The 23,368-nt window shown below is 46.5% G+C and overlaps 1 protein-coding gene across 2 annotated transcripts in view; it reads right to left on the reverse strand.

Moving 5' to 3' along the window:
- The window catches only part of ANO4 (anoctamin 4), a 301,902-nt gene extending 279,232 nt beyond the window's left edge, over positions 1-22,670 (reverse strand). For both annotated transcript variants that reach the window (XM_059681867.1, XM_059681866.1), the window contains exons 1-3: positions 22,447-22,670; positions 7,218-7,301; positions 2,662-2,913 (exon numbers count right to left, since the gene is read on the reverse strand). In XM_059681867.1, coding sequence (XP_059537850.1) covers positions 2,662-2,913; positions 7,218-7,301; positions 22,447-22,567 — 457 coding nt within the window. In that variant the 5' untranslated portion in view covers positions 22,568-22,670. The remainder of the gene's footprint in view (positions 1-2,661; positions 2,914-7,217; positions 7,302-22,446) is intronic.
- Positions 22,671-23,368: the final 698 nt, after the last annotated feature.

Genomic DNA, 23,368 nt, shown 5'->3' on the forward strand with positions numbered 1-23,368 from the left:
TAAATTTAATAATTGACCTACATATAATCATAATTGAAATGTACAGAAACTATACTGGCATCTAAAATTTTCTATAATAAAATACCACATGCTTGGGTAATGCCATCCTTAAATATTCAGGCTTACTTTGTAAGTATACGAATAATAATATAACACCAGTTGCTTGGGAAAATTCAATATTTTATTGCCAATGGAATGTCCCAAGGAATGAAGAGAATTATGGGCTTTTAATTTGTTTTTGAAAACCTACAATTTAAAAAATAGAAGCCTCTTCCAAAAGTCACAGTACAGTGTTCTATGCAAATTTAAAAAAAAAAGCCAACTGCAAGGGAAAGGTGGTGAAATGTTAATCTGACAGCTGCCATTTCACACACTTCTTTGTCAGGAAATGTCATAACCTTTCAGCAACCTCGGCCAAAGGCAGCACTTTATTTCTCCAACTTCAGATTTCACGAAACTTTTAAAGTAAGCAGAGTCAGGTTTCCTTCGCGATTACATCAAAACCCAGGAGATTTCAAACCTTCATTTGGAAAAATGTTCACACCCTCCATCATGATATTTCTGCTCTCAGACTAACCCTCAACAAGGACAACCAGAAAGATGGTTAGTTTTGCCAAGACAGGGCTGATGGTAAGCCAATGTCCCCCAGTGCTCTACAGTATCAATCTCTTGGATTCCCATCTAGCCATCTAACCAGACACTGTGGAAGGAGTCCCCCCCAAGGTGTGAATGGGAACCTCAAGAATCAAAATCCGAGGTTGGGATGAAGCATGCAGACTGCTGAAAGTCACTCTGTGCCATGGACACAGCATCCCCTGGGAGCAAGCCCGGGAATCTTCATTGTTAGCAAGTTCAATGGGAGTCGGCAATCTGCTGCTTTCCAGATTGCTTTTGGGAATCTAAAACTTCTGCAACATCACTGGCTCACCCCTAGATGGCAGCATCTGTGAATTATTGAGGGGTATTGTAATGCTGAGGGTCAACATTCAGAGACTGATCTCCAGAACAGGAATTACGCAATGGACTTGGCTGACTACACCGTTATCTCTAAGTGCTATAGCTACAGAAGAAAAACATGGCTGAATGGATTTGACATAATTTAAACCTCCAGCTCAGACTTTTTATTATAAACATGATCAACTGCCTATCCTTGCATAGAGAGGTAAAACTTTCTGTAACTCATTTAAACTATAATGCAAGTTATAAATTTGTTGCTGTTGTTAATCCTCATCCAAGGATATTTTTTCCCATTGATTTTTAGAGAGAGTGGAAGGAATGGAGAGGGAGAGAGGGGTGGGGGGGGGGGAATGAGAGAGAGAAAAATGGATGTGAGAGAGACACATCGATAGGTTGTCTCCCGCACATTCCCTGACTGGTGCTGGGGATCGTATCCACACTCAGGTCATGTCCTGAACCTGGAGTTGAACCCAACACCCTTTGGTGCATGGGCCAATGTTTCAACCACTGAGCAACGCTGGCCAGGGCATAAATTATAAAATTTAAGGCAAGCTGTTATAAGCAGTTTTCTTGCCCTGGGTGTTTAAGTCATAACTCCCAAGGATCACACAGAGCAGCAGTCAGCAAAGATTATCTGCAAAGGCCCAGATAGTATATATTTTAGTTTTTCCAGCCCAGATGGTCTGTGTCACCATTCACCTCTGCTGCTGTCACATGAAAGCAACCATAGACAACACATAAATATATAAATGAATGTGGTGATGTTCCAATAAAATTTCATATGTGTATACTAAACTTTGACTTTCATATACCTTTCAGGTGTCTCAAAATATTATTACTCTCTCAATTTTTTCCACTGTTGATCTGAATGTTTGTGTCCTTCCCGAAATTCCTATGTTGGAACCCTAATGCCTGCTGTGAAGGTATTAGAAAGCAGGGCCCTTGGGAGATGCTTAGGCCAGGAGGGTGGTGCCCTCATGAATGGGATTAGTGTTCTTACAAAAGAGACCCCCACAGAGATCCCTCACCACTCCTGCCGTGGGAGGACACAGTGAGAAGTCTGAAACCCAGAAGAAGGCCCTCATTCCGCTGTGTCGGCACCCTGACCTCCAACTTGCAGCCTCCGGAACTGTGAGAAATAAACTATCCAGTCTGCAGTATTTTGTTATAGCAACCTGTATAGAGGGAGACACCAGTCATTTCCAAAGAGTAAAAACTATTCTTAGTTCTTGGGATAAACTAAGCAGGCTGGGTGTGCCCAAGGGCACTGATGTGCAGACCCCTGCCATGGATCAGATTGATGGAGCAGCATGAATTGGTAGTAACTAAGGTATTCAAAAATGACTTTTGGAGGACTTTTTCTAATACAACTGTTTAATACAAGAAAGATGCCTTGTCACTAAATAGAGGATTAGAGAAATTAAACAAGCCAACCCAAAGTCAAGTGACAAATCTTGGGATTCTGATTCAGGGTTGATCTCTGTCATTTTACCAAACAGAACAAGGTCAAATATAGACTTAGGTCAAATATTCATGTAAACATCCAACCTTCCTCCTGTCACAGCCAAGTATTCATATGGAGAAATGTGGGAGTCTGTAACACCACACAAGCAGAAACACAGGTGCAATCTGGTCAGCAGGCAAATGAGAGAACCTTAAATACACTGAGTCCTGAATCTCCAACAGGAAGGCAACTCTCCTTACCTGTCGTGTCTTGACTCAGGGTTTCCTGGCTGCTGCTGCTGTAAGAAGGCACTGGAGTGATGGACAGTGAAGCTGGGCAAGACAGAGGCGTGGCCCGCTCAGTCTTGCGCGTGAGGGACTGGTGATACACGGGGATGCCTGCATCTTTGGAGACGAAGAGAGGCAGATCTGATGGGACGGTAGGTCTGCCTTGGGCATATGGATTTTTCCAGTGGGTCACCCCAATTGCAACAGGCCCAGAAACGTCATAACCTGGAGAGACAAAACACATTAGGTCAGAATCAACAATGGAAGCCTCACACCGTGGTGGTTTTTATATTTCCCATCCGTCTTATCTGTGAGTCAAATCAAACAGCACTTGAGATAAGGATGCATGTTACTTTACAAATACACAGGTTAAAATCATCACACTTGATGGATCTTGTTCACTTATTCAACATACATTTATTAAGCACATACTATGTGCTAGCTGCCCAGGCTGTTCTCTCAAGGAGCTCAAAGGAGATTAAGCTCTAGTAAAGGAGATTAAGACTTATCAATACCTGAAGGCTTACTATGTGCTAGAGCTAGACACTTCGCACAAGTGATTCTAACCCTTACAGCAATTGTACAAGGGGACTACCTCTCACTATTTAAGTTTTACGGATGAAGAAACTGGATCTTGCCCTAGCCAGTCTGGCTCAGTGGATAGAGTGTTGGCCTGCGGACTGAAGGGTCCCAGGTTCGATTCTGGCAGAGGGCACATGCCTGGGTTGCAGGCTCAATCCCCAATGGGGGCGTGCAGGAGGCAGCCGATCAATGATTCTCTCTCATCATTGATGTTTCTATCTCTCTCTCCCTCGTCCTTCCTCTCTGAAATCAATAAAGAGATTATTTAAAAAAAAAAAAAAAAAAAGAAAGGAAGGAAGGAAGGAAGGAAGGAAGGAAGGAAGGAAGGAAGGAAGGAAGGAAGGAAGGAAGAAAGAAAGAAAGAAAGAAAGAAAGAAAGAAAGAAAGAAAGAAAGAAAGAAAGAAAGAAAGAACGAAAGAAAGAAAAAGACACTGCATCTCAACCTGTCCCAGGTCAAGCAGCCAGTAAGGGCCATAAACAGAACTGGAGTCCAGATCTGCCTGACTCCAAAATCTGTTTTCTTCCTAAACTGCAAGTAATTTTAGTACAAAGCAAGATTAAAGAGTTTAAAAGTAGGAAATAAATTTCCTTCCAAGATATCAGGGGAGAGAGCCTTCTTAGGTGGAAGGACTAGGTCATGGAGTGGTAGCATGAACTTGACCTTCAGCAAAGATTGCAACCTACTGGCCAGATGGACAGATCTGTTCTGCAGATGTGCTTTAGTTCGTCCACACTTTCTTCATTTGAAATAAAATTCAAATAAAAATTCACAACAATAAAATTTTAGAGAAAAATCCAGCTTTCTAGCTTCTTTGGAAAAATCTCTTTATATTCACCTACAGATCAAGCAACCCTGGACCCTATCCCCACATGACAACTGTCACCTGGAGTAACCACAGCAGCCACCTTCTGGCGGTGCATGAATCTTGCCTAAGCAAGGGCTCTGGAGCCTCTGAAAATATTCAGTGAGAACACAAATTCTCCGTGTTTGGATCTGCGAGGAGCCAGAGCCACAGTAGAAGACCGGAGTGAATACCACGGACCCAGGACCAACCAGCCTGAGCGTGTTTGCTGGACTAAACCTCAGATGCAAATTTGTTTGTTTTGTGTGATCGATGCTCTTGGATCTCCCACACCTGCTAGGAGTGAACTGGGCCATAGAAATGAAATTCCAGAATGCCCCCTTTAAATCGATGTCCCATTGAGTTTTTATTCAAAAGCTGAAAACATATTACTTTCAATTTACACCAGAGAATTCTCTTAGAAGAAGGAGAATTACAGGACCATGTTTTCCCTTGCCGGCTGCTTTATTCAGAAACTCCAATCCATCTTTTCTTTTCCTGGGCCCACGCGCCTGGGGATTCATTACTCAGAACAGAGCCCAGTATGAAAGTGTTATCTTTCACATTCCCCAGGAACTCTGGACTCTCTGCAATATCAGGTTTTATCACTTTTTAAATAAAATCAGAGCTGATTTCTAGCATATACTTAATTTTTAAAGGTATTGTTCACATTACTAACAAGTCTTTTTTTTTTTTTTTAGCTTAGGAAATTACCACATAATTTACTCAAGAAATGGTGTCCATTAGCAAATATTTTAACCCATGTTATTGATACAAATGAGCTATAGTAAGATCCATATAACTGTTGGAATATAAACAGACCAGCCTAAATGTAAAAGTCGCAATGAGGTCAAAGTATTTTGCGAGGATAACCACCCGCCCAGGGGGAATAGCTGGTGTTTAAGTGTCCCAGGGGCAAGTGCAGGAATGTCCCATTCTCCCTCACCACCATCCTGTCCCCACTGGGGAGTGCAGTCTTGGCTCTCCTTTGAGTTTCTCACCCACTAGACCCAAAATCATAAAGAGAAACATGTAAGGAACGCTCAGAATTGAAGGCTGTCTTGAGAAAGAATGATGTTAATTAACTATAAAGTTCTTAAATCTCCCATACATGGGTAAAATGGGAGTTTACTCCCAGAAAATAAGGACGAAGCTAAGGGTCTCCTGGATAAACAGAAAGGTTTCAGAACGAGTCATTTTTCTGTTTCTTGAACTTTTGGGCAACTCTGCGTTATGCAGGACGTAGGTTCCCACAGGAAGTACATTAACAGGAAATCCACAAGTGAGATGTTTTCTTCAATGGAATCCTTCACAACTATTATACTTCTGTGTGAGATGACTCTTCGTAAGAAGGGCCGAAGTGCAGGAGATGAAGGAAAACAAAAGGAGCTTTTACAAAAGGACTCCTTGGATGATCCAGCGATCGGTCCTCCCCCAGGACTTGGAGTCTGAGTTTGTTCATTACTTTCTACTTCTACTATAAATATTGCAAAAATGCTGTGTGCTGAACAGACTGTGGGCATTGAACACTGCCCAATGCCTCTGCAGAATCCACCCGCTCTTACTGATCCCAACAGGGTAATATTTTGTTTGGGGACTCATCCCAACCCCACTCAGCCATGTGACTCAGGGCAAGCGGACTCACCCTTACCCCCTGCAACATGGGTCTAAAGATAACCCTTGTCAATGATTGGTTCAAGGAGGAATAGTCATGTGAGGCTACTGGGAAAATAGTGCTGATAGACTTGCTCGATGCAGAGTTGCCACAAACCTTCAATTTGGAAAAAACACAATATCTGCAAAGTGGTGTAACATGAACTTTTGAAAAGCGGGGATTGCCTGTACTGGTTTACACGTATCCTACACCACCATGGGTGAAATGTGCTTGTGCTTGCCAAGGGCAGACCTAGATTGAAATCTCGGGCATGTTCATTTCTGGCTGGGTGGCAAAGAGCAAGTCTCCTCGTCTGTGAAACGGGGAAGTAGCAGTACCTTCCTCACAGAGTCCTCATTAAGTAAAATGATGTATGTCAAGCACCAAGAGCAGTTGGCAAATAGGGAGAAAAATGAATGTGGCTGCAATTAGCATCAGCATTTTTTTTCTTCTAAGCGTCAGCCAAGATTCTGGAATCTAGAAAAATTTGAAAGGACATGGAAGGGAGAGGATGTGTTCCACAAACAGGAAAGTAGTCAGGGTCACTCTTCCCTTTTTGACCAAAATAATATATGTTTAAGGTTGAGCAGGAAGGCAGCCGGCAGCCAGGAGAGGGTGTATGGTGAGCACGGAGTGTCCTCCCATCTCCTGGAAAGGTCTCTAGTCAAAAAGGGGAGGGACAGCCCTAAACGGTTTGGCTCAGTGGGCAGAGCATTGGCCTGCAGACTGAAGGGTCGCAGGTTCCATTCCGGTCAAGGGCATGTACCTTGGTTGTGGGCACATCCCCAGTAGGGGGTGTGCAGGAGGCAGCTGATTGATGTTTCTCTCTCATCAATGTTTCTAACTCTCTATCCCTCTTCCTTCCTCTCTGTAAAAAATCAATAAAATATATTTTCTTAAAAAAAAGGGGGGGTGGAGGCACAGAAAACAACGCACCCCAGCTGCAGACTTCATGTTTCTGAGAAGTGAGGGGACAGGGCAGCTGGTACTCACAATGTAGCTAGCATTTGATAGCACTGATTTGTTGTTACTGTATGCATACATCTGCATTTCTCATATATTGCATGCACACTTCCCATACACACTTATGGGAAATAACGGACGTTTTCTATTTACCATGGTGATATAAAATTTCCTTTTTAGTTACATTAATATAAATCTTAAAAGATAAGCTAGTTTTAATATAAAGAAAATGACGAAAAGCTGGGCAAACCGGGATTTTTAAAATCTCTCTGAATCACCCTACCTCCGTCCATTTCTATGTACATGCAATAAGGATACACAAGAGGGCGCCCCAGTAAGGTGTGTCCACAAGCAATTGCCCTGATTCTGAAAATAAATGCTCATGATTGCATCTTCCACTCACTCCTTCCTTAGCCTCCAAATTCCCCACTATTCCAGGCAATAATAACTGTCATAAAACAAACAAACAAAAAACACAATTTCTTACCTATGGTGATCTGGCTGACACAACTGTAGTAGCTGCCCGTGGTTGTGGTGGAAAGGTTATAACTCCCACTGCTCACATCTTTGTCTGTTAAGAAAATAAAAGAGAAGGTCACATATTTGGGAGACAACATAAGCACCATGTAACTATGTGACTGCTGGTTAATAAACCAGTTCTCTGTGTCTCATACTCATCCAGCCATCATGCGTAGGGGTTGCTAGGCACCAGGCACTGGGACACTTCAACAAACAACCCAGACCACCCACACAGACAATAACAACAACAGTTATTCAGTATTACTAGAGGCCCGGTGCACGAAAATTCATGCACTCGGGGGAGTCCTTCAGCCCGGCCTGCACCCTCTCGTAGTCCGGGACCCCTAGGGGGATGTCCACCTGCCAGCTTAGGCCGGCTCCCTGGGCCTAAGTTGGACATCCTTAGCGCTGCCGAAGAGGCAAGAGAGGCTTCCGCCACTGCTGCTGCGCTCGCAGCCATCAGACCGGCGTGTGGCTTAGCAGAGCTCCCCATGTGGGAGCACGCAGACCACCAGGGGGCAGCTCCTGTGTTGAGCATCTGCCCCCTGGTGGTCAGTGCATGTTATAGTGACCTGTTGTTCCCGGCCTTTCTACCTTTAGGGTCAATTTGCATACTACCTTTTATTATCCTATCTAATAAAAGAGAAACATGGTAATTAGCATACGACCGCTACCCTTCCCATTGGCTAATCAGGGTGATATGCAAATTAACTGCCAGCCAAGATGGCGGCCGGCAGCCAGGCAGCTGGAAGCGAACATGAGGCTTGCTTGCTTCAGTGACAGAGGACTCCAAGGTTCCCTGCCTGCCACTACCGGCCTCTGAGCTGCAACTCTAAGCAACTATGTTACAAATATAGAAGCTAAGCAAAACCCCAAAAACCTGCTTTAGTCGCCGGGCTTCAGCCAGCAGGATCACAACATTGTTTCAAATACAGAAGGTAAACAAAGGCCAGAAACCTGCTTTCAGCAGCGGAGGCCTAAGAGCTGGAGCCAAGCCTCAACGCTAAAGCTGGCCCAGAATAAAAAAAGAAAAAAAGGAGCGGTTGGGAGCTTCAGTCACCCGCCAGCCTGAAAACAGCCCTCAGCCCCTCACCCAGACTGGCCAGGCACCCCAGTGGGGACCCCCACCCTGAAGGGTGTGTGACCAGCTGCAAACAGCCATCATCCCCTCATCCAGGCTGTCCAGGCACTCCAGAGGGGACCCCCACCCTGATCCAGGACACCCTTCAGGGCAAACCAGCCGGCCCCCACCCGTGCACCAGGCCTCTATCCTATATAGTAAAAGGGTAATATGCTTCCCAGCACCGGGATCAGCGTGACAGGGGGCAGCGCCCAAACCACCTGATTGCCCTGCGGCTCTGTGTGTGACAGGGGGTGGGGCCACAACCTCCCTATCCGCCCTGCTCTGTTCGTGACAGGGGAAGGCGCCCCAACCTCCTGATCAGCCCTGCCCTGTGCCTGATAGAGGGGAGCTCCCCAACCCCGATTGCCCTGTGGCTCTGTGTGTGACAGGCTGCGGTGCCCCAACCCCCTGATCGGCCCTGCTCTGTGTGTGACAGGGTGCGACGCCCCAACCCCCCACCCCCCACGGGCCCTGCTCTGTGTGTGACGGGGTAGAGCCATAACCTCCCCATCGGCCCTGCCCTGAGTGTGACAGGGTGTGGTGCCCCAACCCCCTGATCCACCCTACTCTGTGAGTGACAGGGGGGAGCTCCCCAACCCCCTGATCGACCCTGCTCTGTGCATGACAGGGTACAGAGCCCCAACCCCCCTGATGGGCCCTGCTCTGTGACAGGGGGCAGCGCCCCAACCCCCTGATGGGCCCTGCTCTGTGCGTGACAGGGGGTGGCGCCACAACCTCCCCATCGACCCTGCCTTGAGTGTCACAGGGGGCGGTGCCCCAACCCCCCAATCGGCCCTACCCTGAGCGTGAGTGAGGGTGACATCGCAACCTCCCGATCCGCCCTGCTCTGTGCATGACAGGGGCGGCACCCCAACTCCCCAATCAGCCCTGCTCTGAGCCAGACCAGGGGCTGCACCTAGGGACTGGGCCTGCCCTCTGCCACCCGGGAGCAGGCCTAAGCCAGCAGGTCGTTATCTCCTGAGGGGTCCCAGACTGCGAGAGGGCACAGGCCGGGCTGAGGGACCCCCCCTCACCCCCCCAGTGCACAAATTTTTGTGCACCGGGCCTCTAGTATAGGATTATAATGGAGGCTGAAGAGCACTGGGGAGAGGAGCTCAGGGTCAGGTGAGAGAATTACCTGATCCAGACTAGAGGTATCAGGTAAGGCTTCCTGGAGGAAGTGACATCTAAACAAAAACCTAAAGATGCACACTATCTGACTAAACATAAGGGGGCTAAATGGAGGGAGAAAATCCAGGCAGAGAGCTATCGTCATGTCTGGAGGCTCAGAGGCCACCGCCACCTTGTGACTTGGCAGCTGAATGCATTAAGAAAAGGAGGGGTGAGCAGTGGTCAGACTACAAAGTGTCTAATAAACCATGTTAACAAGTTTGGATTTTGCCTAGAGAGCAGGATCCCATTTTTATTTCAGAAAGATCACTTTGTGGTGGCATGGAGAACAGGGGAGGAGGGCGGGATGAGGGGCAGAAAGACGCCTATGGGGCAGTAAACTGAGAAGCGACAGTGGCGACAGTGGCCAAACCACGAGAGAAGTGAAGTGGAGACAGAGAAGTGGATGTGACTTCCTTCGAGGCTAAAAGGATAGCACACCACACGGGATTCCTCACTACTGAGAGCAGGAAAGGTTCTGGACAGAGGGGCCAAAGAGTCACAAATCTCACATTTACATAACATCTCAGCAAGTTCGCCCACATCAGCTCATGCACCAGGTAAAACAGGGCAGACCCCACCACACCTGAGATGGAAAGGCTGAAACTCTGGCACTGAGGGCCTTGTCCAGGTCACACTACAGCACGGGGCAGAACCGCGCTCAAATCGAGACAAGAACTGCTTCAACTGTTTCTGAAACATGGCAGAGCATAAATGCCTTCTTCTGCAATATCAAGAAAAATCCATAAGATCATCTAATATAAAACACTACAGGTCAGAGACAAAGAACCATTACAGTAATGGTTGCAAAACTGGCCTGAAGGAAATATTCCATGTTCTGTGATACTGGAAAAACTGTGAAACTCTGATCTACAATGGTGAAAATTGTACGTCTGAGGGGGAAATAATAATGACAAAAAACTGGTCCCATGCACTCAAAGAGAAAGCATTTCTGGAAATGTAGAGATTCGATTTTAAAGGGAGAGTGACGTGGGTTGGTAGAGAAGATGGCTTCACAGGTGAATTTTCTGAGGAGGAAAGAATTGGAGCCCCTGGTCAGAGAAGGCAGGACCTGGGAGTCATCGGCAGGGCCGGCTGTATGTGCTCACGCTGGAAGGGAGCTGGAAAGTATCGGAAAAAGCAGATGGGGAGCCAGAGGGTAGAAAACCAACAATGGCCCTCCCTGGTCACATCAAGGCCACTGCAGGTCCACAAACAGGGAGGTAACATGCAACAGAATACTTTTAAGCTATTTGAACCTGGGAAAAATAATTCTAGCAAATGCATATGGCCCACTCCTCCTCTAAGAACTATTCCCAGTCCACCTCCACTTCCTGGGGTGTTTCCTGAGTACGAGCCGCCCCCCTCACCCCACCCCCACCCCGCAGCGCTGAGCAGGTGAGGTTGCACAGGCAGGCCTCGGAGATATGGCGGGTTCGGTTCCAAACTACAGCAATAAAGCAAATAGCACAAGAAAGCAAGTCACACAAACTTTTTGGCTTCCCAGTGCATAGAATAGCTATGTTTATAGTATACTATAGTCTATGACGTGTGCAGTACCATTATGTCTAAAAATAAATGTGCATCCCTTACTTTAAAAGTATTTTATCACTAAAAAATGATAACCGTCATCTGAGGCTGATGGAAAATAATGCTGATAGACTTGCTCAATGCAGAGTTGCTACAAACCTTCAATTTGCAAAAAATGCAGTATCTGCAAAGTGGTGTAACATGAACTTATGAAAAGCAGGGACTGCCTGTACTGGTTTGCATGTACCCAAACCATGTGCTTGTCAAGGGCAGACCCAGGTGTCAGCATTGTCATTTACACTGTCCCTGGCATAAGGCAAATCCTCAACACATGTTCATTGGTTGGAAAAAAGGAATGCCTGAAATTAAAGAATAAACAAATAGCCATTCCTTCTTCCTACTAGTTATCATTTCAATAGAGGATGCTGGGCTGGGAGTCAGGAGACCTGGGTTTGAAGCCTACTCCTGCTGCACATAAACTCTTTGAACTTGGCCGAACGCCACTTTGCTTTTATGAAAGACCTACATTGGTACCTGTTTTCTCTAACCAGAAGAAGTCAAAGAGGATTTTTGTTGTTAAATGAATGGTCATTGTTTCTTCACTTTTCTCTATTTTGCTTTTTCCTCCTGAAAATGGTGACAATAATGCTTATCTCACTTTTTTGGGGGGTGGGGAGGGGTAGCGGCAGGGAAGATGGGGTATGGTTAATAATTCAGCTACACAAAATGCATAGTTAGCAAATAATTCAGTATATATTTGTGGAGTGAGCTGAATCAACAATTTCCAGACCTAAAGCATTTCACACTGCTCTAACTACTATGAAGTCGTCATTCCTTATTCTTTTTAAATAAATCACTCAGGATCTGTCCTTGAAAGAATTTGGAAGTGAAGAGACCTTCAGGGACAAGGTCAATGGCATCAAAGGTGAAAGTGAAAGAGAGAAGGTGGAGGGGGGAGGATAAAAAGGAAGGAGAAATTGATTGAGAATTACAAGCACAGAAATGCCTATGGGTGGGGAGAAGAAGAAAACAAATGAGGGAGAAAAACGTACTGAGAAATTAGTAATCAACAAAGAAGCGGAATGCTTAAATTAGGAACGAATGCCCGGGAAGAGGCTGTGAATAAATTGGAATGGCAAAACTACTGAAACGTGAGTCATATCTGAATGGTAAAACGAGGGTGTAATTTTGGTGTCAATAATTCAGAAAGACTCAGAGGCCCTGGTCAGTTTTTCTCAGTGGATAGAGCGTAGGCCCGAGAACTGGAGGGCCCCTGGTTCGATTCTAGTCAAGGGCATGGACCTCAGTTGCAGGCTCAATCCCGGCCCTGGTTGGAGTGCCTGCAGGAGACAACCAATCAATGTTCTCCCTCACAAGGAAGTTTCTCTCTGTCTATCCCTCTCTCTCCCACTCTCTCTAAAAATCAATGGAAAAATATCCTTGAGTGAGGATAAACAACAACAAAAAAGACTCAGAGAGCAAAAATACAAAGACATGTGGCAGTTACATATCCGGTGATTCTGAATAAAGGAAGGTGCGTCCTCTCGAAATTAAAACAAAAATGCTAGATTTGATAGGAGAGCTTGAATATCCATTTAATCCTTTAGGAACCAACTGAAGTTAATTTTTTAAAAAGCAGGTAACTAGTGGAAGCACTTGAGACTCTGAATGAGATTAATACACTTCGCAAACTCCAGAGTCAGTATTTAGATTAGACACCTGGTTCCACCCTTGGGCACAGAATTTCATCTCTCTGTGGCTCCATCTCCCACGTGCACAACGAGAATAATAAAGGCACCTCCTTATAAGGCAGCACATAGAAAGCGTTCATTGAATACTGGCTATTATTTTTATGTTATACTTAGAAAGACCAAGGATATCCATAAAATGGAATATTCTACAGTAAAGACAATGAAGTAAAGCTACACAAACTATTATGGACATACCTCACCATCATGTTGAATGAAAGAGGCAACACAAAATAATACATGGTTCTATTTATGAACATTTCACAACAAAACTATAGTCTTTTCTGTTTCTTTTGTTAATCCGTAGGATATTTTTTCTATTGCTTTTTTTTTTTAGAAGAGTGGAAAGGAGGGATGGAGGGGGAGGGGGAGGGGGAGAGAGGGGAGAGAGAGAAATAGCAATGTGTGAGAAACACATCCTTGATTGCCTCTCAGACATGCCCTGACCAGTCCAGGGATTGAACCTGCAACCCAGATACGTGCCCTTGCCCAGGAATTGAACTCATAACTCTTCAGTGCATGGGCTGACACTCTAATCACTGAGCAACACCAGCCAGGAAAACAAAACTATATTCTTTTAAAAAAAAAAATATGTATTTTTATTGATTTCAGAGAGGAAGGGAGAGGGAGATAGAGATATAAACATCAACGATGAGAGAGAATAATTGATCAGCTGCCTCCTGCACACCCCCACTGGGGATAGAGCCCACAATCCGGGTATGTGCCCTGACCCGGAATCAAACCGTGACTTCCAGGTTCATAGGTTGACGCTCAACCACTGAGTCACGCCGGCTGGGCAAAACTATTCTTTACAGATGTATACAAGGAAGGTAAAAAGGGAAAGAAAAGTAACACAATAGGTAGCACCAAAGTCAGCATGGTGGTTCCTTTGGTGGGAAAAAGGCAGCAGGTCTGTGAAGGGCAGGGAGAGTGCAGGAGGGCTCTGCGGTGCTGGGGTGTTCTATTTCCTGATCTAGGTGGTGGTCACATGATCACATTCACTATATAATTATTTGTTAAATTACAAGTTTGCCTTACCCACCTGCCTGTATGTAAATCACAGTGCACCACTTTTTTTTTTTTTAAGAAATAAAGAGGGGCAGAAATGGCAGGGCAAACCAGAAATGTAAATTCTGAACAAAATAACCAAGGAAATGAGATGGCGGTAGAATCAGAAGACACTAGCTATTGAGCACTTTCTCTTTGCCAGGCACTGTGCTAAAATTTCATTTGCATCCACTATTTCACCTCGGCTCCAAAACCACTCACGTCAGGTAGCTATGATTATCCCACCATACAGGTGAGGGACGAGGCCCACAAAGTCGAGGAACCGGCTTGGACGCACACTTCTGGAAAGCCACAGCTGGAATTATGCCGGAGTCCATTCATTGTCTTCACTAGCTGAGTTTCGACAGAGACCCCCCCAAAAGCTAGTAGGCCTTGAAAGTCCTAGCAAAGGTCAGGGCTGTGCACCACCCAGTTTATCTAGGAACCACTCAGTTAATTTAGGTAATAATAGTTGAAGCCTCCCCACCTTAGTTCACTTAATTCCTTAGATACTTTTGTAGATCCTTGTTGATTATTGTTAATCAGATACTCCCGGAAATCTATTGATGAGCTAATCAGATACTTTGTCTATTCCAGGAAATTGTCTGCTGATCTGTGTGTCATTGAAACCTCCTTACCCTAGGGCTACCCCAGACAAACCTCCTTACCCTAGGGCTACCCCAGACCAAATAAAAGGTTGGAGCGGCCAGAGCATGGGGGGGGGGGGTAGTCCTTTGGGACTTGCCCGCCTGGTCCCCCAATATTGCAAAATTATCTCATGTCTTTTTCTCTCATTTGTTGTGCGGCTCCTCTTTCAGATACCGAACCCTACTCCACGCAGAACGTGGAGGGAGTCTTACTCGACAGAATTAAAACCCAGGTTTGCCTGGGTTGCACCAGGCCACTATTTGAGAAGAGAGGCAAAGACAGAAGGAGGACAGATGAATATCGCAGGCTGGGGTAGGTGGCTTCCTGCTGTACGCGGTGCTACCTCGCTGACAGTCTTTTATCTGATGTGCAAAGCACTTCGGTTCTTCAGGGAACAAGACAGACATTTCGTGTGTGCTATTTGTTTCAGAGCCTTTTTCATCTAACATTTAAAAAGCTACTCCACCTTCATTTCGGTTACTACGTATTTGCTTGCGATAAAAGATATAAAAATATACAGCAAGCAAATACCAAAATAAAGGTGGAATCGCTTTACTAACGATAAAAAGGGTCAGTAAATAATGATAAAGGGTTCAGGTTAAATTCTTCAGGAAGATATTTTTTAAATGGACCTTGACTTTCTTCTTTATATTGTGACTGAAATTCATTCATTCAAAAATCACTGACTGCCTACCACCCAGGGTAGACATGGGCCGGCCCCAGGTCGGAATTGGTGCTTTGGGAGGTCTCTCTACGGTGCTGATGAATCCAAGTCTAGAACGTGTCTTTCCCCTCACCAGAAAAAAAAAAACAGATCTCCTTAATTCTGCGATAAGGACGATAAACACATCCTGGTGCTCTTTACTATTTTGCTGTAGGGCTTCCTCAGTTTTCACAAAACTTTTGCATTTGCTCTTGCATATGATGTTTGCAACAGCACAAGGAGACAAACAGGGCAGCAATAGCATCCTCTGTATCTTCCGCTGGACCTGAGCTACATCCACCCAAACTCCTGGAGGCCAAGGTCAGCCCCTACTCATCTTCTGAAGCAGTTCCTGGCTCTGCCTAACGCATAGAAGTCACCATAAATGCTTGCCAAAGCCTCTAGCAAGCTTTTAAACACTTTAACCGTCATCCCTGCATTTTAAACACTGGGTCTGAGACTCCTCTCAGCTTCCCTTTGATTCTATCCTCGCAGGCACAGCCACAAAGTCCTTCCATGAACCCTAATAAGAGAAAACCCCTAAAGCCCTTCCTTGACTTCCTACCTGTCCCTACTCCACTAGGTGTTAAAAATCGTATATTCTGTTTCCAATTTTCCTAGAACCTTATCATTACAATCTAAGATTTATGATAACAGGCAGTTTTTGTTTTTACTTCCAGAACGTACAACAGTGCCTACACTCACAAAACATACGTTGAATTGTTTGTTCTAGGTTGGCAGCGGTGGCCCGTTTGTGTAGGACTATGGTCTAGTTAGTAGAAAATGTGCCTGCCTGTTACAGAGAACATAATGTTTTACAGGAAAAGATTAAAATGCTTCTGCACGGGATCAAAGTAAAAATTTAATTTTAATTTTACCCCAGAAACTTCTAACATGTGAAGGGCTGAAGGTCAAAGGATAATCTGCACATGCTTTGCCGCAGCTTCTTCCCCTCCCCCTTTTTTTAAATTTGTTTTTTGTGTGTTTGGATACAGCTTTATTTTTTACTAGAGGCCCGGTGCACGAAATTCATGCACTGGGGGGGGGGGGTGTTCTCCAGCCTGGTCTGTGCCCTCTCACAGCCCCACAATCGATCTCCCCAAAGAGGTAGGCCCTGCCCACCCATCCGGGGCTCCTCGATGGATTGCCCCAAAGAGGTAGGCCAGGACCCGCCTCCGTGGCTCCCACCGGGAACCGCCTCTGCACTGTGCACACAGTGGCAAGTGCCCAAACACCCATGCCCACCTCCCTGCGCAGGCACACTGCGCACGCAACCTCCTGGTGATGGATTGTTATGACGTGAGGGCATTACGGCGTGAGGGCATCACAGCATGAGGGCATGACGACCACATAGGCTTTTATTAGTATAGATTTTAATTTAATTTTATTTTTTTAATATTTTTATTAAAAAATATTATTGCAGATGTCTCCCATCCCCCCCTTTACCTCCTCTGTCCAGTCCCTACCTACCCCACCCCCAGGTCTTTACCACCCTATTGTCCATAACTATGGGCTGCGTGTAAAAGTACATAAGTTCTCTACAGCTCCTTAATCGAAAGGATCCTAACTGGTGTTCAGCATGAGCGCCTGGATTGCATAATAACAGGCATGCCAGGTGGTGGGAGGCAAACACAAGAGAAGTCATTGAATAGCTCTTCGGATAGATTTTGTAACTAAGCCATGAGTTCCAGTCAGTTGCATGCATCTGATTTGACCACATAGTGTGGACACATTTGCCCTTCTGTGTGTTCAGTGATAAAAGTTCTTTTGCTTATTTGCAATAGGAAAATGCATGGTATATTTGTGCATGGTGTACTGACCCCTACTACCCTTCACTCTGTCCTTCAGTCGGTGGGACAGCTAAGTATTGATCACCTACTATGTGCCCTTGGGGACTTTACAACCAACAGAGGGGAGTACTCCTTACATCCAAAATGAAGAGTGTTAGGGGGAGGACTTACCCTGAGAGGTCCTAAGCGAGGAACCAAGTCAGATGGGGAGGGTGAACAAGGAGAGGGAGGTGTGTTTTGGAACAAGGTCCAGAGACTGGAGAAAACCTATAATCAGCCACACTAAACCACCGCCCTCTGTAAAAGGTGGGATGGTTGGGACCTAGGGTAGCAGGAGAGAGGGATGGTCTGCTCCTGGAGAGCCTTGTTTGCCAAACTAGGGAGGTGAGACTTCGACCTACAAGCAGAGAGGAGCCCTTAAAGAGTCTGACGCAGAGGAGTAACAGGATCAGATTTGTATGTCAGATGGGGAGGGGCCAGGACTAGGGGCAGGGAGACCAGCTGGGGAGGCTGCCACTGCTGTCAGAGTGAACACCAGTGGCAGCCTGGACTAGCGAAAGAGCAGTGGGCAGGGAGAGGGAAAAACAGAGAAAGACTCTGAGGAAGAACAATCAATAGGACTTGGTGATTGACAGCTGGTAGTAAGAGCTAATGCTTACTGAGTACTCACTATGTACCACTCATATGCACTTACAAGTACTATTGCACTTAAACCTCATCATGACCCCATTTTACAGATAAGAAAACTGAGGCACAGGGGGTGAATTAATTTGCCCAAGGTCACTGTATATAATGGAAAGGGAGGACTCAGAGGACTCCCAGAATTCTGACTTGGATGACTGAATAGAGCACGCTGGTCCCTGCCAACCTCTCCTAGCTTAGATAGCATGCTTCACCAATGCCATGCTGCTGGCAGTTATATCTGAGCCCCCTGCCATCTCTCCCCTTCATCTCTGTTCATGTTGTCGCCCCTTCCTGGAATGCCCTTTTTTTTCCCAGTTGGCCTTTTAACATGTGTAACTGTTCCTGACCTATCCCTCACTCCTCCCAGGCCCTTCCCTACAACAGGGCATCATAATTCTCAGTTTAGGAATCTACCTTCTCTAGCTGACCCTGCTGTCTGTGAGAAATGGTGAAATCTCCTTTATTCTGGTACCCTGGGTCCAGGCTAGAGTCTGGGATCACAGTTTGAGCTCAGTGGCTATAGTTATTTTATAGGAAACAGGTATGGAAGAAGACTTCTCTTTTGGACACACTGAGTTTGAGGCACGAGAGTGGCAAAACAGATTTTAAAAAGTATAGCAGACAGCTGGGTATACAAGCATAGCACACACAGAAGTTCTGAATGGGTGATTTGGGTCTGGGAGTCGCCTGAATAAAGACGAAGTCACAGGAGGGGACATTATGTCCTAGGGCAGCGGTTCTCAACCTGTGGGTCACGACCCCTTTTGCGGTCAAACGACCCTTTCACAGGGGTCGCCTAAGACCATCCTGAATATCAGATATCTACATTACGATTCATAATAGTAGCAACATTACAGTTATGAAGTAGCAACGAAAATAATTTAATGGTTGGGTCACAACATGAGGAACTGTTTTTAAAGGGCCAGAAGGTTGAGAACCACTGTCCTAGGGTCGCCTCTCTTCGCTTCTCTCAATCCTCATGTCGCACGATTAGGCTTAGCTCTCACTACACCGCTCTCCTATACCCGCTTCCAATCACAAGTCCTGAACTCTGGTCAGACACTGCCTTTAAGCCTTTGCTCAAACCGCGCCTTCTGCCTGGAATTACCCACACACTCACCCACACATTGGTTTATTTTCTGCCTCTTCTTAACTCTCCCAGCGCCAAATGCCACAGCCAAACTCTCTAGACCTGCATTTGGACTCCATACTGTTATGTGAGACTAAGTAAACTCTTCAATCTGTCTGTGCCTCAATTTCTTTCAAAGACTATGTGGCTAACACTGGACTACCTTCTTAAAGGCTGTGAGATTAAAATGAGCTAATTCACATAATGTGCCAGTTATTATTGTTCATGTCCCAACATAGCCCACACTTCCAACTTACAGTGCAAAAAAACTCTGTGACCCCACTTTACAGGCCTCCCATGGAGAACTGCCTGCACTTGGGGCCATTGTCTCGCATTTGGTAGATGTCTGATCAATGTCATGAGTATGACACTGTTGAGAGTGAGACTATAAAGTCAAGGACAGAACACAGGCAAACACCAATATAAACAGAAGGAAGAGTCCACACAAAAAAAAGATACAATTTAAGAGGCAGGAGGAACATGAGAATAGTAATAACAACAATACTGGCTCTGACTGCATTTCCTTCTAGTCTTCTACTTGCACTCTCTACCCACAAGAACCTTCCTTGAATATGACATGCTTGTTCCTGTCCTGGGGCCTTTGCACATACCATTCCCTTTGCCAGGAATGCTCTTTCCCCACATAATAGCATGGCTTATTCCTTTTCTTCATTTCAGGCTCTGCTCAAATTATCTCCTCAAAGATATCTGAGACAATGGCCCCAAGTGTACAGTCCCTCTCTCAGTGGGAGGTCTGCAACCTGGGGCCAGGAAGTTTTCTGCATTGTTAAGTTGAAGTGTGGGCTATGCTGGGACATGAAGAGATATTGGAGCAGAGGCTTTCCCTATCTGAAGTAGCCCCACTGGGCTCTATGAGCTCCTCGGGCCCCTCAGTAGGCCTCCTCAGATGTGAAGCTAACCGCTCAAGGCCAGGTTGGCAGGTCCAACCCTAAGTTCCTTCCTGGCTCAGTCTGGGACATGGCCCTGCGCCTTCTCTGGCATGGCTGAGAACGAATCAAGTCCCAGTCATTTCTCTCTAAAAGAGACTTGTCATCCATCCTGGGTCTCATGCATGTGGTTATATAATGAGCTAAAAGCAGTTAAGGACCTAAACCATTTAAAGGACAAGGAAAGAGAAACATCAGCGGTGAGTACAAAAGGTCGAAGCATTAAAAATCCAGAATTTTAAAAATTGCATCCTCCATTGAACATATATTTTTTAGAAGGCATATTATAGTTATTGATTTCCCTAATCTCAATTCACAGTTCTGGAATATATGAGTCTAGAATGGCTGCCTGAATGTCAAAATGCATGCTAAAATACAGAAAGAGCCAGTTCCAATATAGGATCAAAGATGCATACTTAGATGGGAAGGTAATGAGGTTTAATGGGAGCTGTTGTTAATGAAATGCATGCATACATCACATTTCTCTCTCTTCATAGGAACCTCACACACACGGTCTCCAGTATAAACTGTTCGTTCTCTTGGAAGCCCCTATGCTAAAGCTAGGACCTAAGGCATTTATTAAATCCAGCAAACGAATATAAAAATTGAACCCTATAAATTCTAGGCAAAAAACTCGGATCATCCCTCTTCATGATATCTTAACCCAAATCCAAGAGAACTGAAAGGGAACATTTTTTAAAAAAAGCTCGATTGTCTGAGAGATGATTTGTAGAAGGTTCCAGAGCTGGGCCAAGGGCTCACCAGATAACGATCTCGACAGCACCCAGCGGGTGAGGAATAGAGTCAATGTGCTCCATTTTGTTTTTCTTTAATGTATTCACTAGGTGGAGACCCTGATGGACTAATTTATCTTGTCTTGTCTCAGGTCACATCGCTATGAACCAGAGAATTAATACACACTTTGTGGCCAAGTATATTTACCACGTTAGGGATGGGGCCGGAAGCAGTGTGTCAGGAACATACTTAATATAGCACAAATTCTAAATGGTATACATATTTAAATCTGTTCCAGTTCCCGCTAAGGTTCTAAAGAGGAAACTCGGTAATTCCTAATTGACGCCCCCCCCCCCCACCCCCCTCAAATGACCTGCCACCTCTTCCTTTAATTACTGAAACATACTTACTTTTCAAAAACAGTTCCACTACTTCTGGCTTCATTTACTCCACCTGGGTGCCCAATTAAGCTTTTAAAACTTCTAGAAATTTACAGAACTGATTATTATGTAGACCTGTGACTAACAATTTCCACACGGCAGCATGTGAAATTTAACATGACATAAAAAAACAGAAGTTAGATCCCTTGGATAGAAAAAGGAGTAAAAGGTAGATTTCTGCCGATGAGTATGCCTAAAACACCACCAGAAGGTTGAATTATCTCCAGATGGTAACCCAAGACTGACAATGGTGTGTGTTACCTGTGCAGCAGGGGCAAGAACAACACAACCCAGCAGAAAATACTCTAAGAAGGAAAAAACAAACAAACAAACAAAAAAAATCACTAGTGTGCAATTTGTAACCAGCTCACAATTTGTTAGTAGTGCCCAAGCATCAATTGCAAACCCTCACGGCCACCTGAGTGATCATCTGAAACAGTTTAAATCCTAACAAAGAGAGACCGACCTCTTTAACCTTGGGGACAGGTGCAGGGGACATCTCGGGGCTGGAGAATGAAACCTCCCCGTCAAGGAGCAGAAACTTCCCTCCCACCAACTCCAGGCTTCATCAAAGATGTCCCTTCAGATCAGTCCCCAACAATTGCTCACATCCTTCACATTTAAAACGCCAAAACTTGATGTTATCACAGCAACTGATTGCAAACCAGGCAAGGGAGGGAGGTCTACTTGCATTTCTGCCGCCTATAACCCTGTCTCTGCAGCATCTCTGCTAACGGACTACAAAGAACCACTTTCCCCACACAAGCAGGGATACTGATAAGAAGCCTCATTGGTTTCCCCAGAGCGCTGAGGTTTCTAAGTCTGAAACCTCCGCACTGAGATTTTGTTTTCCTTCAGAATTGTACAATGCCTTTTTAAAAATAATAAAAGCATACATTTCTTTACTCAAAATTTTTATAAAGGGGGAATAATGGCTTGTATTTCCATGGAATTTTTCTTTCCAAGCTGATTTTTTGTTTTTGCACTAAGAAAAACGTATGTTGTGTAGTGTATTATTTAAGCCCACAGCATCTGTCAGAGAGATACCCTCATCTCTGATGGACAGATGCAGAAATTCAAGAACAGAAAAGTTTAAATAACTTGCCCAAGGTCAGTCGGGACAAGATACGCACTGACTGAACGCACTTCTCAGAACTCCAAGCCCCACAGGGTTGTAAAGAACTTAACACGGTAACCTTTCCCCTTCGTGGTCTGAAGCCAACTGGATGTATCCGGAGTCCCAAAGCTCCCAGATACCTTCTAAATTCCAGCCGTTCTTACTCCGCCAACTCTTCCTGCAAACACCCTCTTTTCCAAGTTCCCGGCAGCCTCCAGCCCCCACGGAGCACCATTCCCCCAGGTCAGCGCGCGCTGCAGCCGACTCCCTTTCTTCCCCACCCTCCCGGAGCCGAGCCCCGAAGTTTCCCCGGGGTAATCGGGTGGCTCCCGAGCCCCGTCCGCCCGCCCCAGCCGCCCCGGGAGCCCGCGACGGCCCGCCGTTACCGTAGGCCGAGAGGGAGTCCATCCTGCCCCGCGTCCTGTCCAGGCTGGCCAGCGCGTCGGCGAGAGCGGCCGCCTGTGCGCGGCGCCCCTGGACGGCGGGCGCGCGGCGCGGCGATTGCATGCGCTCGGCTCCCGCGGCGCCCGGCCGCCCGGCTCCTGGGCATGCCCAGTCAGCCCGCCCTGGCCGCCGGGAGAGGTGCCCCGGCGGGTTCTGGCTGCAAGGGCGCGGGGAGCTGGGCGCAGACGAGCGGCGGCGCTCTGGAGCCCGCGGGAAGCGGACCTGCTGTGCGGGATGCGGGACGCGGGACCGGGAGAGAGGAGGGGCGATGCGGGCGGTGGGAGGCGCCGGGCGGAGGCGCGGGGCGGGCGTCGGGCGGGACCCGGGCTAGGTCCCCGCCTACAAGGTGTCCCTCTGAGTCGCGGCGGCAGGGTGACGCGGGCAAACGTGGGATGGGGAGTCCGGAGCCGGCATCAGCCTCCCGGACCTCGAGACTTCGGCTCCCGCCTAGACCGCTGGAGAGCACGTCGCCTGGGGATGCCGAGGGTGGATCCGGTCGCCTGGGACTCGATCCCCACCCTAGGGGACGGTCAGAAGCGTTTGTCCCTGAGCCAACGTCCAGGGGAGAATGGCAACTCTGTCTGCAGACTTTTACCAATGAAGTTAACCGCGGAGCACCGAGTTCTGACACCAACAGCTCAGACCGTCCCAGCGCATCATCCTATCACGTTATTCGTGCGTCTGCCTCCCCACGAGGCTGTGCGAGAGTCTGATTGCGCTCTGCCCCGCGCCGCGATCAGGGAGCTAACTTAACCAAGACGTGCTGAATGACTCAAGGTCCGAGCCCCTCCCAGCTCGCCCGAGCCCCCACCCCGGGAGCCCACACATCCTATTGTGGGGGTTCTCCGTTTGCAATAGGCTGTG

This window comes from Myotis daubentonii, chromosome 2 (assembly GCF_963259705.1).
Source record: "Myotis daubentonii chromosome 2, mMyoDau2.1, whole genome shotgun sequence".
Classification (NCBI taxonomy): Eukaryota; Metazoa; Chordata; class Mammalia; order Chiroptera; family Vespertilionidae; genus Myotis; species Myotis daubentonii.